At 42.6% G+C, this 27136-nt stretch overlaps 1 protein-coding gene across 1 annotated transcript in view; it reads left to right on the top strand.

Annotated features, from left to right (window-relative positions):
• Positions 1-27136, top strand: part of TMTC1 (transmembrane and tetratricopeptide repeat containing 1) — a gene marked incomplete at its 3' end in the record, with an annotated part of 117694 nt that overhangs the window by 41526 nt on the left and 49032 nt on the right. Inside the window, exons 5-7 of the mRNA XM_010287917.1 lie at positions 3153-3234; positions 4134-4237; positions 16672-16861. Of these exons, the coding sequence (XP_010286219.1) occupies positions 3153-3234; positions 4134-4237; positions 16672-16861 (376 nt within the window). The remainder of the gene's footprint in view (positions 1-3152; positions 3235-4133; positions 4238-16671; positions 16862-27136) is intronic.

Raw genomic sequence — 27136 nt, 5'->3', positions numbered from 1 at the left:
ATTGAACTATTACAGAAAGAAACATTTCTTAACCGAAGCTGCAAAGTAGCAAAAAGCATTTGGAGGAAGGATCAGAAAGTTCAGGGCGCCCTGAACTCTCTTGTATCACCCAGTCCCAGTTACCCATTGCTTTCATTCTGGTTCCTTCTTGCTTGCTGCCCACCTGCTCTTCAGCACAGAGTGGTGATTTGAAATTGGTGTCAATGCAGGGGTTTCTTTTTTTTCCTGGAGATGTTAACTGCTCCATAAAGGGGCCTTTCAGGATTTTAATCATAGTATCATTAAGGTTGGAAAAGACCTTGAAGATCATCAAGTCCAACCATCAAAAAGGCCTGCTCTGCAGTAGCCAGAGCCACCCTGCAATTCGGTGGAGCACATCAAATTCAGTTTGACTTGCAGGTAAAGTCATACCTTGAAACTGTGTTTAGTAGCTTGCGTACTGTTATGCTTGCCACAGGGAAGGTGTGAGATGTGGGCAGCATTTTAGTTACTCATAGGCAGACAAAAAAAGTCAAAATCCAGATATTTAAAGAGTAAGCGTTCCCGCACTGTACTGCCAAGGATGAAAGAGCAGCTACTGCCTTCCATTTACATTAATTTTCTGGCCTTAGTTTTCTGCTCAGGCCAGGCTTGAGAGGGAGCAGAGAGACGGTAGTGAGGAGGGTTCCTGTATGGTGGTCTCCAGACCTAGCTTGGTGTTTGCAAGGCTCTGAAGTACAGATGTGCGTCCTGAGCCTCAGCAACCTAAAGTGGAGCTTACCCTTACCTCTGAAGGGCTGCCTTCACAAACAGCATGTTGTCCCTAGCAGTTGTTCCAGCTGGAATATCTTCGATACAGACTTGATCTGTTGAAAGCCAGATCCCCGCTGAGCGTGAGAAAGCAGGGGGGTTGTATCTCCCCACCTCCCCACAGGTGCTGCCCCCTGAGTTTATAGCTTGCCCGACTGTGGGTGGCTTTCTGGAGGGTTGCAAACCCATGGCCCGGAGGTGATGGCCACCTCATGAGTTTTAGGTCGTTGGTGTGAGGTGATGCTGTTTCTCAAGGATGAAGTTGGCAGACTTATTGACACTGCCAAAAGTGCTCCTCTGTCTCTTAATCGAAGTCTTGGAGAAAAAGCTGAACTGTTCTGGCTGATTTTTTTCCCAGAATAATTCCACCTAAAGCAAATATTTGTAATGGAGTACTTCTGCCTAAAGTGTTGCAGTTAGTTAAAACTACAAGTGAGTGAAAACAGGTTCTTGAAAAGAGTCAGGCAGCATGATTAATAGAGGGCTCTTCTCCCTCCACCCATAAAAATATAAACAAAACGCAACCCAATACTTCTGTTCCCGCTGCAAATTGTGAGGGGGTTGAATTTCATAAAAGGTTCCAGTAGGGAACAAAAGACCAGGGTTTCATCCAAATGCTATTAAAGTCACCGAGAGCCTTTCCCTTTGGCTCTGGTGGGCTTTGGAGCAGGGCCATGATGAATGCTTGAAGGCCAGCCTGACCTTTCATGGAGAGAGAAAGCTGAAGGCTTAGTTTCATCTCACTTGTACTTGCTGGAGCCTGATTAAAATCAGTGGGAGCTCAAAAAACTTTGCGCTTTGCGGAGTTCAGCCCTTGAAGACTAGTCTGACATTTAAGTCAGATTCGGTGCTTAAATGTCAACATTTGTAAATAAGTAGACACCAAAGACTGAAAGTCATCTGGCTTGCTTTACAATGTATGGTGTGGTTCCTAAGTTTTAGGCATGACACTTAGGGAAAGTTTTCTGAAGAGCAGTTATTTCGTAGAGAGCACCCAGACATAATTCTTTCTTCTTGTTAAATGCTGCCTCTGTTTCTTGCTGGCTTTGCCCCTGGTGCTTTTGTCTGCAGTGTAATCCTTTCTCCATCTTGCCATGGTGACCAGGCTTGCAAACTTCCTACTATAGAAAATTTGAACAAAAAGCCAGACATTAAAGGCTCTTGGCAGTATTAGGAAGTGCTGCAATCATGTTTTTTTGAAGACTTGAAGGGTGGAAGCCATCCGATGATAGTCTGTCTTGAGGAATTTGGAGAGGAAGTAAGAGGCATTTTATGTGCTGGATGGTCATGGGAGAATCGTATGATGCTTTCATGCTCGGAAAGCTAAGTTGCGTGCAGGTGTTGCGATTCATGCTGCAGTTTTTGTAAATCATTTAAATAGAGTATCCCAATACTGATTGTATGTTACACAGAGGAACCTGCAAATGTTTTCATTCTGAATTTATTTTGTTTACTTGATATTTATAAATTCTTAAAATTATTTGTCATTTTTCCAGTAGTTTTCTAGCTCCTCTATGCTTAAAATATTCCTGTTGTCTCTTCTGTATTTCTTTTTGTTTCTCATTGCTTTATTACAATGATGAAGCCTCTGTAAGGTTCAATGGAAATGGAATTATCACTGAATTAATGCCATAGGTATGGCACCGTTTGTTATGTTAAGAAAACTCCTTAGAACTGGCAAGTGCTTCTACCCTATATTAAAATAAATGTGTAGTTTTGGCTCCAGGTACGGTTTAATTTTACTTATTGAGAAACAGGAAGGTTTTTATGAACATTCCTGCAACAATAAAGCTGCCTGTCTGTTTGTCTCTGTGCAGTTAATTATCATAACACCTTGTCAGCAGACTTCTGATGAAACTTGTGTGCAGAATAGACTTTAAAAAAAAAAAAGCTTAAAATAAATTCAGTTCTGCTAGATGGCTATTTGCATCTCTAGAGACTGAGCAGAGAGTTGGGAACAAGGAGTTTTTGCATTTTAATCACAGCCTAAAATTGAATTGCTCTGTTTGGGTGACCTTTTAAAAATGTGTCTTGGTGTGGTCTTCTGGGAGTCTGAAGACAGTAATCTTAGTGAGACACACGTTTGGGGTTTTCTGAGGATTAAGGAGTTAATTGATGATATAAAAACAAAACCAAACCAGATTTTGATAGGGAAACTGCAATGTATTATGGTGTATATTATTTGAGGTGCTCTCAATATTTTACTTCAGTCATGTGGAAAGGGCTTTGAAGAGGAAGAGTGATGTCATCATTACTGCATGTTAGTTTAGGGTGATTAAACAATGTATAGCTTTTTTTCCACTTTGAAAAATGAGTTATTGTTTCAAAATACTTGAACAAATCTTTGTTTCCTTATATTTCAGCTACTTAACTGCAAATAACAACCAGAATTTCTTGTATACTGCAAGGCCTTTTTTGAAGAGAGCTGCTTTGGTGATAAGCTACGTGAGTACGAATGGACTTGACTCTATTTCTGTGTATGTAACGAGAAAGAATGTTGCGTGGTAATATCCCAAAAGACTCAGAAAGCTTAGATGGTAGATCTTAACACAAAGTTAGTTTTGGAAAACAGTCTAGAAAACTTCAGCTGGGAAGAGACAGGAATATTGCTGTGTTTTCAGTTCAAATTTTCTTTTAATTTATAGTGGTTGCCCTTACAACCATGTAATCATCTGCAAGTATTTCCTGCCCTCGTACCCGGGGACTCTCTGGCGCTGGGCTGACTTTTCAGTGGCATGCCGTTAGTTTCAGTGCAGGGCTCGGTAAGAGTCACAAGAAAAGCTCTGCCTGAAAATACCTGCTGCTTGGCGTGCTGCAAAACAGGACTTGACATGAGGCTGGGGAGAAAACAGGCACCTCCACGGGGGTGTGCTGGTTGTGCAACTCCCTGTGCTGCTCTAGGAGCCGGATCCCTTCGCTTCTCCTGCGGTGACCAGTGGTGCCCAGAAAGGTGGAGGAGTGCCAGCCTGCAGAAGTCCTTCCAGGGATTAGGATTACACAGCGTGAGATACACCGGTGAAGCTTGTCCTTAGACCTGTGGCAGCAGGGGTGAATGGTAACCGCTTTTAAGACATCAGCCCTGTCTTTCCCTCTGTATTTAGGCAGAGGTCAGTAGCAAAACTTCGCAGTCTGAGCCGTAGCAGGGTGACGGATTTGTCCTTCAAAATGCTGCCTTTGTCATGGATAGCTGCGATATGCCAGTTGCTGTCAGTAATGCACATGTGAAAGGGGGGGAACACTTCTAGCCCAGAGCAGAGCATAGAGAGCTGTCACAACAAAATACTTGCTGGAGCCCTTAGTTCTTCTTAGTAGTGCATGGCTAACTGAGATGTTCTTCTTTGAAGGTGATTCTTGTGTTGTATTTCCGCTTCTGGATAATGGGAGGATCCATGCCAATGTTTTCGGAGCAGGACAATCCAGCTTCATTCTCGCCGTATTTACTGACGAGGTACAATGCCACTAACGAAACAAAAGTTTTCAAAATTTCAGTTTTCAGTTTATTTTTCTCCCTGCACTAAAATATTTTACAGCTGGCAAATGAGAAAGACTTATTTTGTTGTCTTAACTTAATTACTTCTCTTTATTGCTCTGTCTAGAATAGAAAGCAACCAGCATTATTTGAACCCCAGAGCACACCCCAGGTCCTGTAGAGTTACATTACAGGTGATTTCTTACTGAAAAATGGGGACTTATTTTTATGCAAAGCCCAAAGAATATAGTTTAATTGCCTGAGCACAGCACCAGAAAGCCCAGTGACCAAAGCCTAATCCTAAACCCTAAGGCTGGCTGCTCCTGAGGCATGGGATGCAAGCATTCAGTTTCAGCTTTAACTGAAGTTTGTATGTATAAAAAGGGGATGACCGTGCCTGTTCGTGGAATATTGGTGGCTGAGCAGTGAAGGTGGAAGGCAGGACGCTGGTGGCACAGAGTACTGACCTACTACTGCACAGCTCTGGCTGAGCATAGGGTGAACTGCCATGGATTAATTAAAAATGACAAACCTGAAATTTATGTTAACTGATTTTTGTTATTTTCTTTTTTTTTTTAAGATACAGAAATGCTTAAATTTTGTTAAAAAAAAAATAATTTTTTTTTTTTTTCTTGCCTGGGACCAAGTGAGTGGTTAGGTGGGCTGATACAACATCCTTCTGGCTCTGCTGGGCCAGACCAGCAAGGAAAGGCAGCTGTGACTTAGCTCTTCCCTCCAGACCTAACCAGACCAGTGCTCTGAAACGGTGGTAGGAAGTTGATTTCCTCTTAAGAGAGAGCCATGTGCATAACTGTTTGCTCTGGTTAGCTGCCGAACTGGGGAAAGACTTTGGAGGCTTCTGGAGGAATTCCCTGATGTCTCAAATGAAATAGGAAGAGTCCTCTTCTGTGTCACTTTCTGGCCTTACTGGCTTCTCATTCCAGCAGCAGAGTTGCAGCTGAGACACAGGTTAAGATCAAGCAATCCTTGTTCAACATCTGCTGCAGAATCGGACTAGATCTCATTTGGGAGACCTTTATGATAATGTGACAACAGCTCCTATTACCATCAAGGCTAAAAGTGCTTCCAGGAAGCACATTGTCCAATTTAAAAAGCTCTGATCTGTTCACGACGTTTCTGGCAGAGTCATTAATACCAGACTCTGTGCAGCACAGCATGAAGGATTTGCTGCTGTCCCTTTTTGATATGTTTATGCTGAGGTGGGGGTCATCAAGTCATAAATGATCCTGGCTTGATTCCAGTTACGTATTCTGTGCTGCAAATGTCTTTCATGTGTTCGTCTCTTTACATCTTGTAATGACAGGGGAAGGTTTTTTAAACCCAAAAGCGAAGTCACTCTTGGGGTATGAAACAGTGACTATTTTTACCATTGGCACCAGATTTTACTAACAGCCTTATGAAAGACAAGTGAGAGAGCTGCTGGCCGAGGTCCCCCCTGGCCCCAACAGCAGCCCTGGCTTAACCTGCAGTCCAGCAACACCTACCCGCTCCAAACCTAATTAAGGAAACCTTTGCCAGTAAAATCCAGCATTATTGTTCTGGGGGATTCTAAAACTCTGTAGTTATCTCAGCTCTTCCACTTCTGCTGAACTTGATCTTAATCCTCACTTTACCCAGAAGCCTGTATCTTCCATCCAGAAAACCCATCCCTTCAGCAAGCCTGGATGCCAGCCATTATGTAGCTTTCTAATATGCAGAGTTAAATTTAGCTGGTCAGTTCCTTCTCTGCTGATCTAGCACCAGCCTCCCATGGCTGATGCTCAGACATGGGTCCTGACAACAGAAGCTGAAAAGTACGTTTGTTGCTGAATCCTGGTCAGGGTCTAGTGAGGAGATGGGACCAGAGGCAACAGTGGCTCAAAGTCATCCAGGAGAAAGGGCAAGAGGCAGGAGTAGAGACAAATGAGACCATGTGTCTGAGGGCATCCATCCAGGACACAGACTACCTACAGCACAGGTCCATCCAGGAGACAGGGCTGAGCTGAAATGTGGCTCCTAGAGCAATGGGCATTAGATGTGGGGCCAGGTGAGGCTCATCAGGACTCTGAGAGTCTGCTGCCACAGTTCAGTACATGCCGCTTGCCCTGACATGGATCTTGTTGCTGACCTCCTGTGATAGTCCCTGTCCTCACCTTCTGAGTATTGTAGGATATAGAAAGAAGCTGGGTCCTGAGCTTCTGTTGACCTCAACTCTAGTCTCCTGGCATGAGCCCTCATCTTAGATGTGAGGTACCTGCAGAATCTGCCTATAAATTCTTCTCTCCAGTTCTTGTTTCTCCGAACTCAAACCTTAAGCAGACTACTACCTTGAACTTGCAGCCAAACAACCTGGAAGAGGCCAAAACCCAGCTATCCTGATCCCATGCACCACCTTAAGCGTGCAGGATCCACCTGCCAGCACGTTAGGCTTACTCAGCCACACCTTCTTTCCTGAACCCAGACCTTAACCCATTACTTCAAAATGGTCAGTGACCCGCTAACTGCCTCAGAGCTAGCTCTAGGCCCAGTGGTGCTGCTGGCAGTAGTCTTCATGTTAGACCTGTGGGGTCTACCTACAAACAGGAAATTGGAGATGAGCGCTGTTTTTTTTAATTGTTCTATCTTGCCAGTCTTGCGGAGCTGTGGGAAGACTAATTAGTCAATGTGGATGATACCTTAGGGTAAGTTTCTGGACAGCTGGGGTGGCAAATTTTTTCCGAATAGGTGAATGGTCAGTCCTGCAAGGTAGGCAGAGATCCAGTGACTGTCTCTGAGCTAACAGCCCATGATGCACCCACTGGCCACAGCCCTTATCTCAGCAACAAACCTTTTCCTTCCTCACCTTCTTTCAGACATAAACTATAACTCCCACCTAAGACTTTATCTTACCATGGTCAGAGCAAAAGGTATCACTGCAGAACTGACATTGTGCCAGTCATCATGAGTGCAGGTCTGGGATGTCAGATGGTTGAGTGGCATTGGCCTGGTTTCTGGAAGGATCTGTGTGTCTGGCCAGTGGGAAGGGTAGGCTGAAGTGCAGGGCTGGCATTCAGCTTAGGTGTGAGGAAGAGGAAGAGATTGTTTTTAAAGCCTGATACTTCCACAGGGTGGAAATAAGAAGTGTTGTTAACTGAGTAAATTGCTTGAGGCTGGATTTGAAGGTGATAGAACTTTCTGGCCCTGGTACTTTCCCAGCTGGTGGATGCCCTGTCACATCGGAGAGTTTGTGGTTAAGACTGAGCCTCAGAGAAGCTGCTAAGCAGTGTATGTTCCTCAGCTGTGGACACCTACAGCAGCAGGATGTGAAGGGTTGGTGTGATAAGCTTTTAATGAGGTTTTTAAGGCAGTGATTAGGTCACAGAACTGAATTTAAAGCCAAGATGTTATTTGCAATTTGGGTTGAGTTGGGAAGATGGGAGTGGAACAGTTGAGTTTGGTGGCAAGACCAGAATGGAGAAGCTCCATGAAACTAAAAGTAAAGGTCAGTGTTGGGTGGTGGTCTTGAGGTGGTTACTAACACCTTCACTATGGCTGAAGCAAGGGTTAGTGCTCAGGCAGCGAGCAAGTTGTTTTATAAGTGTCTGAAGATCACACAGGGCACAAATGGGAGTTTCTGTTTTCAAGCAGTCATCTTTATTTGCACTGAGCTGGAAGTGTGGTTATTGCACATGCCTTGCCAGGGTAAATGTTATGGTTTTCAACAGAGTTGAAAGTTATCCTAAGACTTGGCCAATGCTGTAGGGCTAGGAGGAAGGCTGATGACAACAAGTAGAATAAAACAGAAAAACAATAGTGTGAAATGTGTAAAGTTAGTTCTGGATTTGGGGTCTTGGCTGACATAGGATGAACCCAGAGGAGTATTGTTAACTCTTGCAAGCACAGTTTGTCCTGAGGCTGGTGAGGGTGGTTGTTGTGTGGCTAAGATTAGGTCTAAATTATAGGTTTGAAAAAGTATTAAGTAATGAGGTCAGATTTTGTCAGCTCTTACAATGCTTGTGGTGTAAATTAGATGACTGAGGAGCACCCATGACTGCATGGAAGAGGGGAGTATACAGAAATTAAGGTGTAAACAAATCTAAGAGGAGGCAGGTTCAAAACAAGCCAAGGAGGTGTCTTGCAACAGGTAATTGAGCTGGGGAGCTCCTTCCTGCAGGATGCTGTGGGTGTGCTGAAAGTTAATGCAGGCTTGTAGAGAGATTTCCCAAGTTACGGAAAAAAAAAAATCCAGGCTACTAAATATGCAGAGACCACATCTAAATCAAGGGCATCATGCTAGCTAGAAACTGTAAAAACATACTGTGTTCTTATCCTCTTATATGATTTGCTTGGCATTAATTTTCAGTCACTGCTGGAGAGAGGATCCTGATCTGGACAGACCTTTGGTGTGGCCCAGTTTGGGTTTAGAACATGACTATGTCTTCTGTGTAACTATCTTCAATCTTGGACAACACCAACATATACATGAAAGTAGACAGAGGAGTGATTTATTTAACCATTAGAAGAAGAAATATGCTGAAATGGTGACAGTTTTTCAGTCTTTTAAAGAGGAAAAAAAAAAGTATCTGTTCTGTATGTTCACTAAATTACTGTCCTTAAAATTACAATTGAATGGGGGTGCAAATGAATGCTTTGTAAGTCAGAATATGAATGCTTCAGTCCCTGCAAGGTACTAGATTTTTCTAATATTTGCAAATACCTTAAAAATTCCAGTAAGATAAAGGAAAGCCACGTTTCCGTGTCCTTCAGTGTATCACTTGGCAGGGGTGATCTGAGAAGATGAAATCTGTCCATCACTCCCTTTCTCAGTGGAGGCAGAAATTAAGGTGTTGGGAATCAGGCTATCTGTGAGCGCTGCCATTAGAGCCTGTCCATGCAGGCTGTTGTACGCTGCTGCAGAAAGGAGGTACCTTCACCAGCGACCTCCCTTAAGGAACACAAATTTCCAGTCACTGTGACTTGACATCCTGAAATCTGCAATGGGTAAGCTGTTGCAACACCAAAAACCAATCCCAAAACTCTGTAACAACATTCTTTCTTGGATTAGATGAAAGTTGAGGAAGAATGCAATTAGAAAGGCTTCCAGAGCTACCCAGCTTTAGGTAAACTACTGAAGTGCAGCTTGAGTGCTAGCAGGGCGTTGAGCGGTGGGCTGTCATGCTTCAGACGTTTTGCACAATGTTTCTTTATTCTGCCATTCGTGAGGGGAAAGAAGTAGGAGGCCTCTGAATAAATAGATTGTATTACTAACACCATGGTAAGGCAAGGGAAAAGTCCATTGTACAGCATGACTCAAGGTGTGTGAAACAGATTAAATCCTACCAGTAATTTCAAACTAAGAAAATGTTTTGTTTAAACTCTTATCTTCAGGAGTCAAATTATATTAATTTGTGCTGGCATTTGCCATAGTGACATTCCTTGGCTGATCACTCTGGTCATGAAGGAAGCTTATTTGTGTTGTTGCATTGAACAGTTAACGCATTTCTACTAAGACTGCCTTGAGATAACATTGTCCTGTGGTTGAACTGTTCTCTGTAAGCTGGCTTTCTGCATTTCTTTGCTGTTTCAGTCAGGTAAATGAGAATTCAGAGCTGCAGAAGGCTGAAGAAATGCTTATACATAAAAGCTGGCACACCCTCCTTTTCATAGAGATTTGTGGCCATTTTCTGAGCAATGCATTTAATCATCCCAGTTGTAACTTCAAAGAGAATGAACTACCGAGACACACACAGCAGACCTGTGCTGGAGATGTGGGTCCCTGTGCCAGCCACTTTTGCCAAAGCAATAGAAGTCAAGTGCAGCAACTACTCTGGCATGGGATTTGCACTGACCTTAGGGTAGGAAATGGCATTAAAACAGACCCCTGTGACATATCAGTTCTTAATTAGCCAGGCTTGCACATGCTTCCTGAGTGGAAAAGTTCTGCCTGTTTTGTCAGTGCCTTCTATTGTGTGCACAAAGGTGCTTAACTTTAGCCCTACATGTAATATCTGCAGGCACACAGCATTCAGGGCTCGCTCCCAGACAAAAGGGTGAACAACAGTGTCGGTAAGAATTGCTGTCTTACCCAGCAATTCTAGCAATCAGACCCAGGGGCCAGACAGTACATACATTAAATGTAAAATGTATTTTTGTTATTGCAAAGGGGCTTGGGGTCAGGGGGAAGCTTATGTGGAAGATGGTGCTACAAAGCAAACGCCATCCTATGGTAGCAGGTTCCCAGAGGAATCTGCTTTCCCAGAGCCATGTGAAAGATTTCAGCATCTCTCTCAGTTAAGTTTTCTTGGTTTAATGAGCAAACCCAGGTATGTAGTGCTGCTCTAGAAATCTGCTTAATAGGCATTTTTAATGGGTCATGGCGTTTAGTGCAAGCTCTGGTTGCACAACAAGCCTCCCCTGTCAAAATCCAGCATATGGAGTGGAGGGGGTGCAGCCAAAGCAGAAGCCATTAACTCCTATAGGCAATAGAGTTTGTTTTTCAAAAAAACTTCCATGCAGGAGGTCTAGACCACGGCCAGGCTCTGAGGCAAAGCAGTGTGTGCAGGACAGCCCTTTGGCTCCCGCTGGCATGGGGTAGGTAGCAGTCTGGGGTACAATGGACCGTTTTCAGAAACATTATGTCAGTGGGTTTATGAGCTCTGGTTTTAATTTCCTGAGGATCAGCCACTGGTATCTCAGCAGCTGTCCAGAGGACCCTCCATCCCCTGCTGCCTCAGTGGGCTGCTTCTGATGAAGCAACCGCCCGCCAGTGACTGGGGGGGTTTTGGCTGCATGACTTCTGGAGCGTGCTGCTCTTGGTGGTGAGCTGAGGATCGTGTCTGATCACAAGGCGCTCATATCCACAGCACACAGGAATTTGCGGGGGGAAAATGGTACGAGATCAATCCCAGGTTTTCCAGCATCGAGGCTCTTGACAGCAGGCTTGAGTTTCACTGGAAATTCACAGGCTCTTTGAAAGTCTTTACTCTTCAAGTATTTGATATTTTTCAGATTCTTAGCCACAGAGTTGAAACAACTGAGAGAGCCCTTCAGATCAAAGCTCTTCAGGCTGTGTAGCTATGGAGGACAACATAGTCTGCCTTTCCCCTTGTGCCCCTGTGCGCACACAAACCCACCTTCCAGAAGAGTTACCTTGCTATTCATCAAGCTGCAGCTGCCTCTTTATCCATATCTTTGTCTTTCTGACTCCTATCCTCTACTGACTGGCACCTCTTTCCCCCTAGATGCAGAAGTTTTGATGAAAGGGAATACACAGGCACTTCTTCCAGTTACAAGTATTTTCTGTCTGTCTGATGCTTGCATTTGGATGGTAAATTGGAATTAGTCTGTCTGTTGCTTGTTTGTGTGGTCTTACTGTGCCATCATCAAATGGGCTGGATAGACAGTGTGATTTTTTTTTTTCTTCTAAGGCTATGAAAAGAAAATGTTTAGGCTGACAATACACAGAACAGGAAAATAAACTTGTGGGAAGGTATGACAGGATTGGCAGTTCCCCAGGGGAAGCACAAATACATACAATTTTAAGACAATATCCTCAAATACCACCACCTGGTTATAATTTCAGCCACATGTGTCCTAAGAGGACGTTATTGTGAAGCGACTTATCAAACACACTTGGTTTCAGGACTTTGTAGAGGATGAAAAGAGCCTTGAGCTGAAATCAGTTCAGCTGTTGATGCAAGTGAGAAGCTTTCCCTAATAATGGAGCTCTTCTCACCCTTACAGTGAATGAAAACCCCTCTTCAGTTCCTTGCACTGCTGAGGTTGTCCTCTCAGAAGAGCATTAACAAGGTCTGTGACTTCTGAAAGGGCAACCACTTTCTTTCTGTTTCAGATTCCCCCCCCTGCCCCTTCTTTTCCCAAATACCAGTTAAGTGCACTGTAACAACTTGTTTGCTAGATAGTTCTATTTTTTTTTCCCCCAACCAGGAGAATATTTTGCTTTTGCCTTGCTAAAACTCCCAGTGCAGGAGAATACCTTCCACTTGCAGGTGGGTGCCTTGCTGGGTCTTTGGGGGTAAGGTTGTTTGGGAGGAATGGGATGGGTTGTCCCAGAACTGGGTAGGTGGTAGCTTGCATCCCTGTATGCACCTAGGAAGTGCTTTTCTGTGCACCTTTGGTGGTGCTTGGTCTGTGTCTTGTAATCACTCACGTAGCACAGTTTGAGAAAGAAATCTATAATCGTGGTCCTTGGGAGCTGGGGAAAAAAGCTTAAAATGCTCCAAAATCAGAAAGCAAATGAAATTCCTCATAAATTTGTATAAATCTTGTATGTTTTTAGCTAGTCTCATAATCCTGATATGCTCTGATTGCCCGGGTTTGGCAGAGCTGAGACTAGGGCTTTTCCAAGCTTGTTAGTCTCTCTTACCGCAAAAGGAAACAGACAATCCCTCAAGTATTTTTCTGTCGTATTGTTTATGGCTTTAAGTAGCACCCTTTACTCTCATTTTGCAGCAGAAGCAATCAGTTCAGATAGTTGTTTTCTGCAACAAGTTCCACATCTGAGTCATCCTGTATTTATCTCAAACAAAGCACACAACAGTACACTTAAACTAAAAAATTTAAAACTAAACAAACTGGATTGCCATGACAACACCCACTACCTACAGGAGGAGCTGTGTTTTTCTGAACATGCCAGAGACGCTAAGTGAAAAAAACCACTTGATACCCACTGAAACTTGGATTTCCATGTACAATTTACAAATTAAAAAAAAAAAAAAAAGAATCTGCTGTAATGCAAATGCTGTTAACCAGCCTGGGGGAAAACTGGTTGCCAATTAAGAGGCAGATTTTTTCAGTCACTTTACCAGTAATATTCTGACTTGCCTGGGATTAACTGATAGGGAGGGAGATGTTACAGGCAGGGATTTTTCTCCCTTGGAATTCCAGCAGACAGGAATAGCGATATAGAGAAGACCATTAATTTAAAACATAATTCACTTAGTCAACTAATTAAAAGAAAATACTTTTGTTGCCATTTGCAGGTAGGCTTCTGAAATGTAATTAGCTTCTGGAATGATTCCATGAATCTTTGAGTCTTTTCAGAATTTGCAGATTATTTCCTTGAGGTGTCAGCATTGGTGAGAGGGTTCTTCCAAAGTTTCTTCTGCATTTAGTTTTCTTCCTGGTTAACCTTGTGATACGAGAGCCACACAGATGTAAAGGAGTATCAAGTGCTTTTGAGAGCCGTAAGTAGAAAGCAGCACTGAATTATCAGTAACTATTATTAGCATCCTGTTATTTTTCTGTTCCTAGTATGTAGAATACCAGTAGTTTGTAGTGCTTTATTTTATACAGTCAGCCATTGCATTCAAGGACAGGTTACCAGTGCTGAAAGCATATCCAAACTTTTTCTTGGATCAGAGCTCACACAAGGCTTTCTTGCAAATGCCATTTAAAATGAGGCAGCACCCTTCTGGATCTTGCTTTTGTGCCTGCTGATGGCACGTGCACATTCAGTGAAGGTGTTCAGGCTTGATAATGAGAGACGTGGCCAAGGGTTCTCCAGCAGGGTGTCTGGAGAGGTGAACCAGTCGACTGTACGTAGATGCCAATGACTATCACAGGTTTTAAAATAGTTCACTGCTGTTGGCAGAGCATATTTAAGACACTAATTATTGCTGTAATGGAATGGAGCAATTGTCTGTCTCCTCTGGGATCTGCATCTGGCAGTGAGTTATGCACGTGGCTCCCAAGGAAGACAGAAATGACACAATCACATGGAAAGAGAGGCTTGTTTACAAACCCTTCCTGATCAGTGTGTGTCTTGGAGCATGCCTTCTCGTCTTCAACAGCAGTTTGTCCTAACCTTCCAGCAGAAATACATTAATGCACATTAATCTGGCTACCCCCGGTTCCTCTTAAAATTTATTAAACTGACTCAATTTGTTATGGCAGCAAACTGTGCTTGTTTATTCTGTGTTGCGTAACGATTTATCAGCTCCTGCCTTATCAGTGAAGATGCAGAAAAGCAACTAGTCTGTCTTTAACTGCAGTGCTGCAGTTTGCAAAGATCCCAGATGTCATCTCATTCCTTCCTACGCAGCAGCCCAGCCTGAGTAAGTAGGGGAGGGTTTCTGGTGCGTGGTGTGGTTTGCATACAAAGTTCCATGAAGTATGCTTACTGAAAATGTTAATATGTCATGGCATAAAAGAACCCGCCCTCTAAAAACTGGGGTCTCCTAAGGCATCAAGTGAAAAACTATCTCAGCGCTTCTGAAAATCCTGTCTAATATACACACTTGTAACAATATCGTATGCCATGACATTATTCAGATTGACATAAGTAGACATGCTTTTTCTTTTAAAAGTAAATCTAGAAATGGATCTCAGTTTGGCTTTTAAGTAAGTAGCTGTAAATAAATGCTGGCAACATGTTCTGAGCTGATGTTGTATTGAGGCTGATACAGAAGTCTGTTTTGTGTTGTGGCTCAGCAGAGGTGGGGCCAGGCCACACATAACCTCATGAGTGAGCGCCTTGGCGTGATTAAGCTGCACCAGATTTTGCGTTGCTGAGTTTCTCTGTGATACGGGCTAGAAAAGATCGGCTTGGTGACTAGAAAAGACATGTTTGTTTCTTTAGAAATAGGGAACAATCCAAATTGTGAGAAGAGCTTGAATAAAATTAGATTATGTTTCTGAGGGATGCTTTCTTAAATAGAAACTGGCTTTTTAATCACAGCCTCTGTTAAGAGCGAAGATGGATTTTTCTCTCACTTTTCCCCTTGTTTACTACCTCAGGGTGGGGAAGGGGAGGGAAATGGGGAGATGGAAAGAAATGTACCAAATGCCTGAAAGCCTTAAAAATGTGGGCATATTCCATTTCCCATCAAAACTGGGAGCTTAGAAAGATTTGTGGGGAAACAGGAATGTGCCTTTTCTACTGTTCTCAATGAAACATTATTCCAGATATGTAAGCCTCCCTGCTTTTTGGTCACTGTGCTGCTGGAGACGTTTGTTTTTCAGATGAGAAAGAAATTGATACCCTAACTGTTTGTGGTTATTTAAAAATGTTTTCACAAAAATTTAGGCCTGTTTTATCCCTGTGTCTTGGCCCAACATCTGTCTGGGAACATCCATCTGACCTGCCTGGAGTCACGTTTAGCTTCAGTGTCTTACCCCTTCTGCCACAAATATAATGTCGTAGGTACTGTTGTAAGGGGCTGAATTCTGACCCCGAAGAGGCACGTTTCCAAGTGGCGAGTGAAACAATCCCCTGTCTACATGGCTCTACATCTCTTGGGGGTCCTTTGTTATCATTTTAATGTACCTGCTAAGGTACCATGGCAACTGGGTGTGATTAACAACAGCCAAAGCAGGCTCAGATGGAAGAAATCCTATGCAGGATAGAATATAATTTCATTTCTTTTTGAGTATTTGCCATCTTTGCTGCTGTGTACTATGTGGATTTTTCCACTTGCGAACCAAGGAAGGGTTTGTCTGTCTGTTCTAAGGCTGTCGCAATTCTGCTTGGTTGACTTTGTGATTGCTGGAATGATCTCCAGCCTCTTGCATACAAAAGTATTTGAACTTTTGTAAATGTGGTTTGAGGGGCATGCACTTTTGGGCAAATAGGTGCCAAGCAGCAAAAGGCTGGGGGAGAGAGGGGATGTTGGTTTTTTTTTTATTTTTCTCTTGTTTTCTTTAGCCCAGTTGCACACATGCTGTTCTTGTTCAGTCTTCTGAAAACTCTGCATACTTCCCAGAGGGCAGCATGTTCCCCATTTCCATTCCCCATTAATTTCCTCTCTATTGAGAATACCAATTAATGAAGATTACAACAATTTGAAAGGCTTTCTACTTCTCCATCACTTATGTGGCACATCTCATGCAAGCTGTCCCCAGCCCTAATAAGCTGTGATGGGATCAGCCAAGAATCGCCCTGTGTCTCCTTTCTTCTGTATTTTCTCTCTGTGCCTGGATGCAAAGGGAGAAGACAGAGAGATCTGACTTTTATTGGTCAATATTATGCATGTAGGAGAAATCCTAAATTGTAAGATAAACTCAGCTAGAGGGATATTTTGTATTGCAGGAGTGATGCAGTGAACTGCAAAACAGTTCAATATATGTATGTACCTGCTTAGTTATGATTCATTTGTTGTTGAAGCTGATAGAGAGTCATTTTAAAAGTCTAGCATTTGAATGGGAAATGAACATTTTTTAGTTTTCCAAAGGCTGGTGCATAGAAACCACACAAATATTATCAATATTACGTTATTTCTTTAAATGACCTGTTGAAGTGCCCCTCACCTATGTCAGCATCTCTTTATTGACAGAGAGGTATTGTATTGCCTGTATGTGCAGAGCTAATTTTTTTTTTTCCCCTCCTCCCATATAGTAAGTGGTAATTGCCAAAGGAAAATGTTTCATGTGTTGGCAGTCATTCCATGTCTTACATTACCTGTTTTCTTTTGTAGGTTTTTAACTTATTCCTACCTTCTGGCCTTCAATGCGTGGCTTCTGCTGGCACCGATCACCCTGTGCTACGACTGGCAGGTCGGCAGCATCCCTTTGGTCGAGTCCATCTGGGATGTGAGGAACTTAGCCACAGTGTTCCTGGTGCTGGTGATGACATTACTCAGCCTACACTGCATAGCTGCATTCAAGGTAACACTGAAAGACACGCAATACAATGTTTTGTTTAAAATCTTTTGTTTCCTAATCTTCAGATGAAATGGTCAGTAAGCGCAGGTTTTCCTCACAGATGCATTGGATTGTGGTGAAAAAACCATACCGCTACAGAACTAACGCAGGCAAGCTTAACAGATGAAAACATTCCTCTAGTTGAAAGTCTCTAATTGGTCTGATTTGAGGGCAAAACTTGGCCTGGAGTCCTGCCTTCAATTACTGCTAATGATCCAAACCCCACTGAAGTTGTTAGGCATCTCTGCCTCTCCCATAGTCATTAGGCTGTTTGTGACTTGCTTCAAACCGGACTGGGAACTGTCATCTGCAGAGCCATTTGAAAATGAAATCAATTACTGTATCTGTACCTCTGCTATGCTTCTAAAACCTAAACATTGGATACATCTTGATGGGAAGATTTCCCATCAGCAGAGTAACAGAATGTGGGAAACCTGAAATGATCTGGAAACTGTTATTTAGCATAAACAATATAGTTGGTAAGCCATGGTTCACAATTCAGCACTTCTGATCCACCATTAATCATACTGCAGAAATGAAAGTGAGGCTGTACTAGACTAGTCAGAGATCAGATGTGCAGTGACATGGAAGGATTTTTTTTGTGGATCATAGGGAGTAACAAGCTATACCTCCTTCAGTTGTGAAGCTGTGGAAGCTTCTTTAGGAAAGGTGTTGGTAGTCATTTTTGAAATAGTACAAAAGTTTCTCTTCCTTAAACATACGTATTGCTGAAAAGCATAGTAGGGGAGTGACAGGTTTGTAATACCTATGTGATGCTAAAATGTGCAGGTCATGTACATGCTTCAGTCTACCCTGGCAGTCTTCTCTGTGCTCCTGATAAGAGACAGAAAATGAACCAGTTTGAGACTGCAGAGTTATTAATTTAGATTATACATTGACAGATGCCGTATGGGAAGTACGGGAAAATACCCTATTAGGTATTCACTAGTTCTACCTGCAGGTTGTACATCATCTTGTATTCCTTCTGCTTTCATTACTCACGGATAGAGATGTTCAGAAGTGTTTGTATTAGACCTAATCCTGTTCCCAGGGAAGTTAATGATAAAATTCTCATTAGCCCAGTACTGAATACTTGTGAAAAATCTTATCCCATGTTCTTTGAAGTTTCAGCTGCTTTTTATTTCTTCTGTTGCCGGAATTGGTACTATATGTAAGATTAATGTTGTTGGTTTGCTGGGAAAAAAAAATCTTTCAGGATTATCCAAAAGACATTTTGTGTTATTTTATTTTGGGTAAAATGATAATCCAGAAGGATTCCTTTGGGTAACTGAATTGTTTGTCTTCTGTCAAACTGCAAAACAAAATATTTCAAAACAGTTTGTGCATTAAAGGTCTAGATTTTATCATATTTTTATTCCTTCTGCTTTTTTTTTCTTAAAGGCAAACCAATTCAGTCTGGATTTATGAATACCACTGTTTGATTTGAAACTGCAGCTTCTAATTTTTTGTGAGAATAATTTCACTGCTTTGCTCTTAACCACTGTTAATGTTGCGTTAAGCAACACGAATTTCGCTCTGTAGGCATTTACTTACTGGATGCTTTGAAATTCATCTTGTAGATTCCTTTGTGTTTATCCTTGAAAACTCCAAACACAGAATAAATTGGATCTGAAGCAATCTGCTTTTGTGTCTAACCCAAGTAAAACCGTAACCATGAATTATTGACAAAGTGCTGATTAGATAGATTGATTAGAAATCAGTCTTCTCTTGCAGCCTCCCAGCAAACCCACTGCGACCATGGAACCGGTAATGGTTCCTGGGGGTCAACTTGGGCATGCTTCCCCCAGCCCTAGGTATAATTAGAGGGAGCTGAAATATTCTGCTCTTCAGGAAATTCTGAATTTCTGAAGCTATTTTCTATTTTAATGACTCTCATAACAACCCATTTGTGATACTGCCATTAAGTGGTATGAAGATGATTGTGTTGTGCTGAGTAATATGAGTTACTGAGGAAAGCAAACAGTAGGAAGAGGCACGTTTCCTGGAAATAAATTATGCCCTTTGGCTTCAGGCACTCTAAGGAATGTCTTCTACAGTGAGGAGAGTCCAGTTCAGGACACATGAGCTGAAGGCACAATTCATTATATTAGGCTCTTAAGAAAGCTTCTTTCCAAATACAACAGCAGGGGCCTTTCATACGACATTTCTCTCCCCAAGAAGGACCATCCTTCAGTCAAGCCCCAGACAGGCTATTTCTTGTATTTTGCAATTTGTAGGCAGCATGAGACGCATCAGTTGATTTTTTTTTTTTTTTTCACATTTCATAAAGCGTAAGATGTTCTGCTTTCTTCTTGAAGCAGACACACAAAACTGTCTTAGCAGCCGTTTTTCTCTCCTTTTTCATTTCAAAGTCTAACCTGGAAGCAATAGTTTGCAATTTTCTAAGGAGTGGTTTTAGACTGAACAGGCATACAGTTTGTGTGCCTTTCGTTTGAGTGTGTAGGTGTGCAGGGGTGAGAGAGGACAAAACTGCATATTCATTCTCATTGGCACTAACACCTCCCTTCCTGTGGCATGGAGAATGGAAATGCTAGAAATGATTTTGGCAGAAGCAAAGACATTTGTGCAGTGAACACGCAACTGATTTTCAGTGGCAAGAGGTGGTGCATGTGCATCCACAAAACAAGCTCACAGGAGATGTGCAGGCTGTGTTACATGGGCTGTGATTAGAGAATGCATGTGTTGGATTTCTGCCTTTGTTGCCATTGAATTTTAAACAGAGGTAACTTGTTGATGTTTGTGATTAGGGTAATAAGCCTGTTGGCATGTATGTGTAGTGCTGATAAAGGACATCTAAGGCATGAAGATTTCTTGTTCCATTTAATTTTGTGAGTGATATTATACCTCAGGAGGAGGTATAAAAAAGGAGAAGAAACAATACTTTGCTTGGAGCATGTCTGTTACTAGATGGGGGTTTTTATGCTGAAAACTGCAGAAACAGAGAAGGCAGCTCTCTGGTTGGTTGTTGTTTGGAGAGAGAAGCCTCCCTCCTCATCCTCCTCGTGCGGTTTCATTGTTCTCCTCCTTACATAATGAGGAAGCTGCTTGAAAAATTGCTTTGTTAATTCGTTGTATTCAACTTTCCTTCGCTCGTCGTTTTGTGTGCGTGGTGCTAATCCCTCTTACTCATCAGCCAAAGAGGTCCCCATGAGCAGCTCCCCGAGAAGGACTGCGCGGTGTTTAGGTGCTCAGCCATGCTCGTCTCTTGGTGCAGCCATCCCTATCACACATGACCATTAATGTCTGTCTTCAGGAGGCCTGGTGGGAGTAAAGAAAGGGCCTGCTCCTTGGCACACCTCCCACTGTGGGAGTAAAGAACTTTGCTGTCATCTCTGGCCAAGATTTTTTCACAGAGACTAGTGTGGCAAAGTTGGAGTCCATTGTTAAGCAGCTCTTTGAAACCTTTGGAGACTTGAGTTTTCACCACGCAGGTGCCCAGCAGGCTCTGCAGGTTGGCCTGTCTTGAGCTGTTTTAGCCAAGGCACCAGGAGTCACAGGCGGGTCTTGAAATCCTTGGGTTCTGCTCAGCTCTTCGCGGTGAACTTACTCACCCAGTCTGGTTGGGTTTTGAGTAGCGTGCCAGAGATGTCACAAAGGCCGGGGATGCTATTGGAAATGCCTGCATCCCAGAGGAATAATAATAGTTGGGAAAAGAGAATGAGGTTTGTTTAGTGTTCATTTGCAAAGACAGCCTCAGCTGCAAGGAATGGATGTGGTCTGTCTTTCAGCTTTGGGACTAGGTAGATTACAGAGGTACTGATGAAATGAATGAAGCGCTCTCGTTTTGGTGGCCAAGCATGCCAGTTACAAGGCCAGAGTAATAATCTGTCTGAGGCTTCAGATGGCCACTAGCGTACCCAAGGGTCCATAGCACTGCCTTTCTGTGCTGGAAGAAATGGTGAGCACCTGGTGAACCAGAGAGAGGACAACAATTCTTGGCATATCGTCAGGATGACAGTTATTTCTTTGACATGTCATAATAATTCAATGAGCGTGAAAGGATAACCCTTCAGATGTTTGAAGCACCACTCTGCATGGCATTTTTGGGTCGCTGCTTAATTAGCAGTGTGATTAAAATGCGGCTTGTCCTGTGGTTGTAGCTGTGAACGTATGTGTAGAGCATGTGATGGATCAGATTCCACTTTCTTTGTGGTACCTGATATCTGGAGGGCCAACAGTGGGAAAACTCACATGTGTGCGATGGGGTAATTCAGAGCAAGGTGATCTGGAAAACTAATTTGAAACAGTAGCTTTTGTACCTGACCCGTCTCGGGGAATTTATTGCACCTCATGCTGCTTGGCCCTTGTCTTGCATTTATACACATGACTATGGAGGAACCTTATGGTGGTTCACATCAGCAGGAACACGTAATGATGTCCAACAGTTTGCTCGTGTCTGAGGAGGGAGTGCCTATGTTTCATGTCAATTTAAAACAAAAATCTCTAGTGTCCTCTAGGATATATCTTTTTAAAGAACACACTTTGCTGCTGTGTGTGACATGACTTCACATAATACAGGAAATTGTGGTGATTTTTCAGGCTATATTCATTACATGCAACTGAGATACATATTATTATCCTCTTCTTTTGTATGCTACAGTTAGTTGTTTTTTACTTCAGGTCTAATTTGAAGGTACTGCTGCCTCTACGTTTCTCTGCATACTGCATACCCAAGACAAGGCATTTTGTACCAAATTATTATGACTTTAATTTGTGATGTAATTGGCATCATATTGCCATTTATCCAGTGGTTTATATGTAGGAATGTCATCTAAGCATATTCCTCAGTCACTCGCAGACTCTATTTCTTAGATGACAATGTTTAATACCATCAAGGAGAGGAACGCATTTGCGTCTTCTCTTTGTGTGTATGTTTCTGTTGTTTTTGCTAGTGCTTATTATGTGTATTTTGTCATGCTATTTACTTTACTCTGTGCTACTGAGACCTTTGCCTCGTTCCCCAGGTTTGGCATTTCATTAATAAATCAGAGGTTATGAACCTTTCTGGGGAACAATTGCCTTTTATAATATTCTACAGTCGTATCAGCACAGTTAGAAAGTATACCTAGCAAAAGTCATATGCCACAACACTTACAGAACAATACCTGCTTCAAAGGCACGGGAAGGTGAATAAGGCTATTTATCGATAGACTCTAATCTGACGAGCTGGAAACCACAGTCATTTTCATAAAAGGTCCATTTAAAATAAATCCTGCTTTCATTTTCCTGAGGGCCCACTTGAATTCCTTCCACATAGAGAGAAGGTCGGGACTGATGTTCTTAATCCTTAGCAGTGAGCTTTTTCTATGCTGCTTCTGTTGTTAATGTTTGCTGCGGGGAGAGAGTAATAAGGCAGAAAGACTCTGTTTAGTGAAAGCTGGAGGAAGACGGGGGAGACCCTTGCGGGCGTCCTGCGTGCCTCGCCGGCTGCGTTTCTGCGCTGTCGAGTGCTGCAAGCGGATCAGCTGTGGGTCCCTGGTGGGGCTGGAATAAAGCACAAAAGCCTTCCCAAGGTGCTTGCTGTGCCAGCCAGCAAACAAGCAAAAGAAGAAACCTTCCTCAGTCTGTCTGTACGTGATTGCCGTTCTGAATTAAGAAACCAAACACAAGAACTATCAAAATACCTTTTGCATCAGATTTTTTTTTTTCTTGATAGATGTTTGAAATAACAGGTTTGGAGTTTGGTACTCTGAGTAAATACAACCATAGCTGAAGCAGTTCTGATTTGGCTCACCATGAAGATACTCAGCATCTCACCAAACAGGCTCTTAACTCCTGTGGGAGTTTGTCATGCTAGGCAGGTAATTTTCATAGGGGTAGGTAGTTCTGCCATTTCCAGCATATTAACAGTGAATTACTATCTTTTCAAAGATACTCTTTCTGTTTGCTACCATTTTCTTCTTCTGATTTGAGTTAGTATTTCCAGATCCACTCAGAACTGAAAGGTGGCACAATAGTAGGGTGAGAAGGAGAGGGTAGGTGGAATGAGGACCAAGAAATTTAGAGCTGAGGGAGATGGTGATGCTCATTGTTCTTAGCTGGTCTGAGTTAAACATTAGGGTGCCAAACTACTATGTAATTTTTATAAGGATTCTCTTGTTCGGTCTTACCTCTTAAGAGCAGACTCACCTCACAATGAACAGAGTTGCTCTTACAAAGATCACAGTGGTATGTACTGCAAGCAGTGCACTTGTGTTATAATTTTACCTTTTTTTTCTTTTGTTTTCCCCCCCCCCCCCTCATGTAGTAAAGCAGCCTGCAATCACAGAATGAGAGGGAAGAGGGAAAAACAACCTCAAGGTCAAAAGCATTTTTCTAATTCCTGGAATTCTAATTTGTTGACTTTCCTATTTCCTTTTGGAATGTTCCACTTCTCTTTCAAAAATGCATGTGCTCTTGCATCCTCCTCAAATCAGCTTGTCAAGCGGAATTAGAGGCTGCAAAGATTAAGGATTGGGAAAATGAGCTTATATCTTCAGGGAATTTTAGAAACCTGGATAAGACAGACTGTAAGCACACAGCTGAATGGATGGGTAGCTGAGGTCTACAGGGAAAAAGAAAATAGTAGACACCAAAGTTTTACTTCAAGATACTAAAATAAAAAGTGAAATGTCAGTAGAATACAATTCTGTGCTCTGCTGTGGGTTATGGGATTGGGATAGGACTACTTGCTGCTTTTGTTCTATAATTGAGAGCCTGATTTCAGAGTGTTTGAGCATCCATGGTTCCCATTGATGTAAACAGAGTTTTTAGTCACCTTCAGCATTCGGAGGAATAGGCTGTTTTACCTAGTGGTACAGACCAGGGTTTGCTTTCTTCTGGAATTGGAAAGTGCACGATCTGGTTAGGGCTGTTTGAGATATGTGCCAAGGATTTATCTTCAGATAATCCCAGGTTAGGAAGCCAATGATACTTTCAGGGGTTTTGATTCAGTTTGACTGGTGCATGGTTGCCTGTATACCAGTTCCTGAATAGGTGCTGGTGAACTGGAAAGTAGTTTTTGTTGTTATCGAATGCTGGAAATAGGATCAATGTGTCAGTTAATAAGCAATGAGCAGTGATTGTCAAAATAGTATTATCAATCTCTGTGACTTTGGACTATCTGTGAAGTAGAAACTTTGCTTAATTCTAGTGAGTAGTAACTGTGGGTGATTTTATCAGAACTAGATGATCACCAGGGAAAACTGAGCTATTTTAAGACGACAGTGAGTTGCTAAGCCTGGCATTCAAGCAGCTGGCATTACTGAAGATGCTGATTTTTTTTTTTTTTAATGAGGTGAAAGAATAAAACTGGTAAATTGTAGTGATTACAGAATTTGTGGCCCTTTTAGTAGAAACAAGCTGGTAAGGCCTAGTGTCTGGGCCAGATGTGAGGCTGGGCAGTTACCTTTTTCTTACCAAATGCTTGAGTTTTTCGTACCATCTGTTGACACCTGACTTTTGGCGATGTTTACTCGGAAGTGGTGGCACAGGCAGCAGAGCGAAACAGCCACAGCTCCACAGTGCCCTCCTGTTTGGCCACAGAAGATAAAGATATATGTGTCCTGTCCTGTTTTCTGCTGGTGACCTAAAGGAGTCCCCGCTGGTGGTACATGGAGCACGGTATGGCTCTGCCATGACCCGTCTGTGTCTGTACCAGTGAGGTGGGACTTGGAAGCACCCAGTGCTTGCTTCCGTGAGCTTTATATTAGCAGGTTTTTTTTCCTGCGAAGGAGTGAATCCCTAGGGTTGATTCCTGATTAGCTTTTTATTCCCTTATGCATGAATGCAGACTGAATTCAACATGCTTCTCCACTGTCCCTTTTGTCTTTAATACCAGATATGTGGAAAGTGCAAAAATAGATGTTTGCAGATCCTGACCTCTTGCCAGTGAGATGCTGCCGGTGGTTTGGTGCAGGCTGGTGAGGAGTTGTGATGCCGAGCTGCTTGCGGCTTCACGAGGTGCTGGTACAACAGCTGAAGGAATAGATGAATTAAGTTTGTGAGTAGTCTGCTCTAGGGGTGTGCACAAGTGGGTGTTAGGAATAAACTGAAGAAGTGTAATCTGCTCCGTGGTCCACAGACAATAATGCAGCTTCTTTGAATCCCTGTGTCTCTTTTGATGGAGAATGCACTTACCTCCTAAGCCTGCAAGCATTTGAAAATGTATAATAGCATGCATTGCTTTTATACAGCCATGCACTACCAACTTCCCTGGATACCAGCTCTTCTGCACTTGCAGCCAGATGTTCCAAGCATAACATCTCGCTGGCTACAATGGACCATCCAGAGCTCACTGGCAGAGGGTGGTTTATGCTTTTGGTAGGAAGGAATGAACCATGGCGCTTTTGGTTCTAAATGGTACCTCATTCTCAAAACAAACTGTTAGAGGAAGAAATTAAACCCATTTGATTGCCACCTTCCCATCAAACAGGCAAGCATGTATAAACACTTTTGGAAACACTCCAAGGTAGAACAGAATGGAATTTGCTTGGACTTGTTTGCCCGGCTGCTGTCTTCCCCGAGGTGCAACTTTGTCCAGCCGGGAGGAAGGTTGCCCTCATGGCTCCACTTTCCAACACCTCAGCCCTTGGAGGTGCCAGGGGTTGTGAACATAAGACCTGCCATCACAGTGTGAGACTTAAGGGATCTGGCACCTCAGTTGATGTTTTCTCAATGGGAAAAAGAGGCAATTTACAGCAGACTTAGTGCAAGTCCATAGCTTATGACAGATATGTTGAAGTAATCCGCATACCTCCTGCGCTCATACTTTGTGGCCTCTGGCTTGTAGAAGACTTGTGATTTAACAGTAGTCAGCAAATATTTATTTGTGGCTCAGGAAAATGTCTTATATGTAATACAGGAAGATCACTTTCAGTTGTAAACACAAAACTTTCTTCCTTTCCCCCAAATTGCCAAGGAAGCAATTTTTGAGATTTACTGCTGTGCAGATGGGTTTTGGCCTTGCAGTGATTCTTTGCTATTTTGTTTGAGATAGTCTGACAATTTTTTGCCTTGCCTTTGGGAGAAGTAGTGGTGTTCGTCAGTTCTTTGGTAAGTCTGTGAAAAGTAGCAGGTTAAAAAAAAATTGTTCTTTGGTTTTTGGTTTCGTTTGTTGGTATTTTTTGGTTTTTGGTGTGTTTGTTGGGTTTTTTTTGTTACAATATAAAGAAGGCCTAATTGTAATTGGAGGTAGATGTGCATTTCAAAACCCCCACCAAACTATCTGCTATAAGGAAAACTATTTTGATTTGAAGTTGGCTTGTCTTTAACGAAAGGAATCATTCTAAGGTTAATTCAAACATGCTTCCCTCCACCCCAGCCCCGAGACCTCTGGCAGATAGGCAGATAAGTTTTATACTTCTAAAAGAAAACACTACCTTTAAAAGGAAAGGAGATGTGTCTCTGTAAAAGGAATGAAGTGATCTATAATTTCTAGTCCTAGCTTTTTTTATTTTAAGGAAAATGGAAGACAAACAAAATTGCCTACTACTCTTTAAAAGCTTTTACTACTGCTCCAGGCACCTGGAAGATGTTGTTTCTGCCACCTTTAGCTCAGCTCTCTCTTAGGTGGGCTCATATGACCAGGGTAGTGAAGCCAAATAAATAAAATAAATGGTCCCAACATTTCTCTCCCCCCCCTTCTCCCCTCTGATTGTTTTTTTTTAATTTAAAAAACATGTGGAGAGCATCTCCTATGGCTCATGTTGGGTGGAAGAGCTTGCTGCCCTTCTGCTCCTGCAGCCCTACACTACCAGTCCCTGACCTTCTTGCACTATTCTGTCCTGCTTGTCTACTCATTTATAAATATATCGGCCCCTCCAGGGGAAGGGGGAATAAAAGGTGAATCTGCTAAGTAAATTTTGGTAGGGACAAAAATAAAGCAGAACATGGTGCCCTATGAGACTTTTGTTGATCACTTCTAGATGTCTAATGTTATCACCTGTGGTACACACAATCCTCTCAACACATAATAATTGCATTTCTGTCCTTTTTTTTTTTTTCCCTGTTTTCTCTGGGCTTCCTAGGGGAGCAGATGTCAGCAGGGACAGACACCTCTGCTGTGCCTCCAGACCTCGCAAGGCTGGGATAGAAGAGTGTGCAGCTCTCGGGTCAGGGCAAAGGCTGGTTTTGCTCAGTATCTAATCGGTCAGTAGAAACTATTTAGGGAAGTGAGAAATAAGATCTGTCTGTAAATAGAGTAACTTTTTCTCCACTATAAATTCCCAACTACCAGCA

Source organism: Phaethon lepturus, unplaced genomic scaffold, assembly GCF_000687285.1.
Source record: "Phaethon lepturus isolate BGI_N335 unplaced genomic scaffold, ASM68728v1 scaffold13510, whole genome shotgun sequence".
In the NCBI taxonomy this organism is placed as follows: domain Eukaryota; kingdom Metazoa; phylum Chordata; class Aves; order Phaethontiformes; family Phaethontidae; genus Phaethon; species Phaethon lepturus.
The sequence above is the reverse complement of the archived record's forward strand: the minus strand, read 5'-3'. Positions and strand labels throughout refer to the sequence as shown.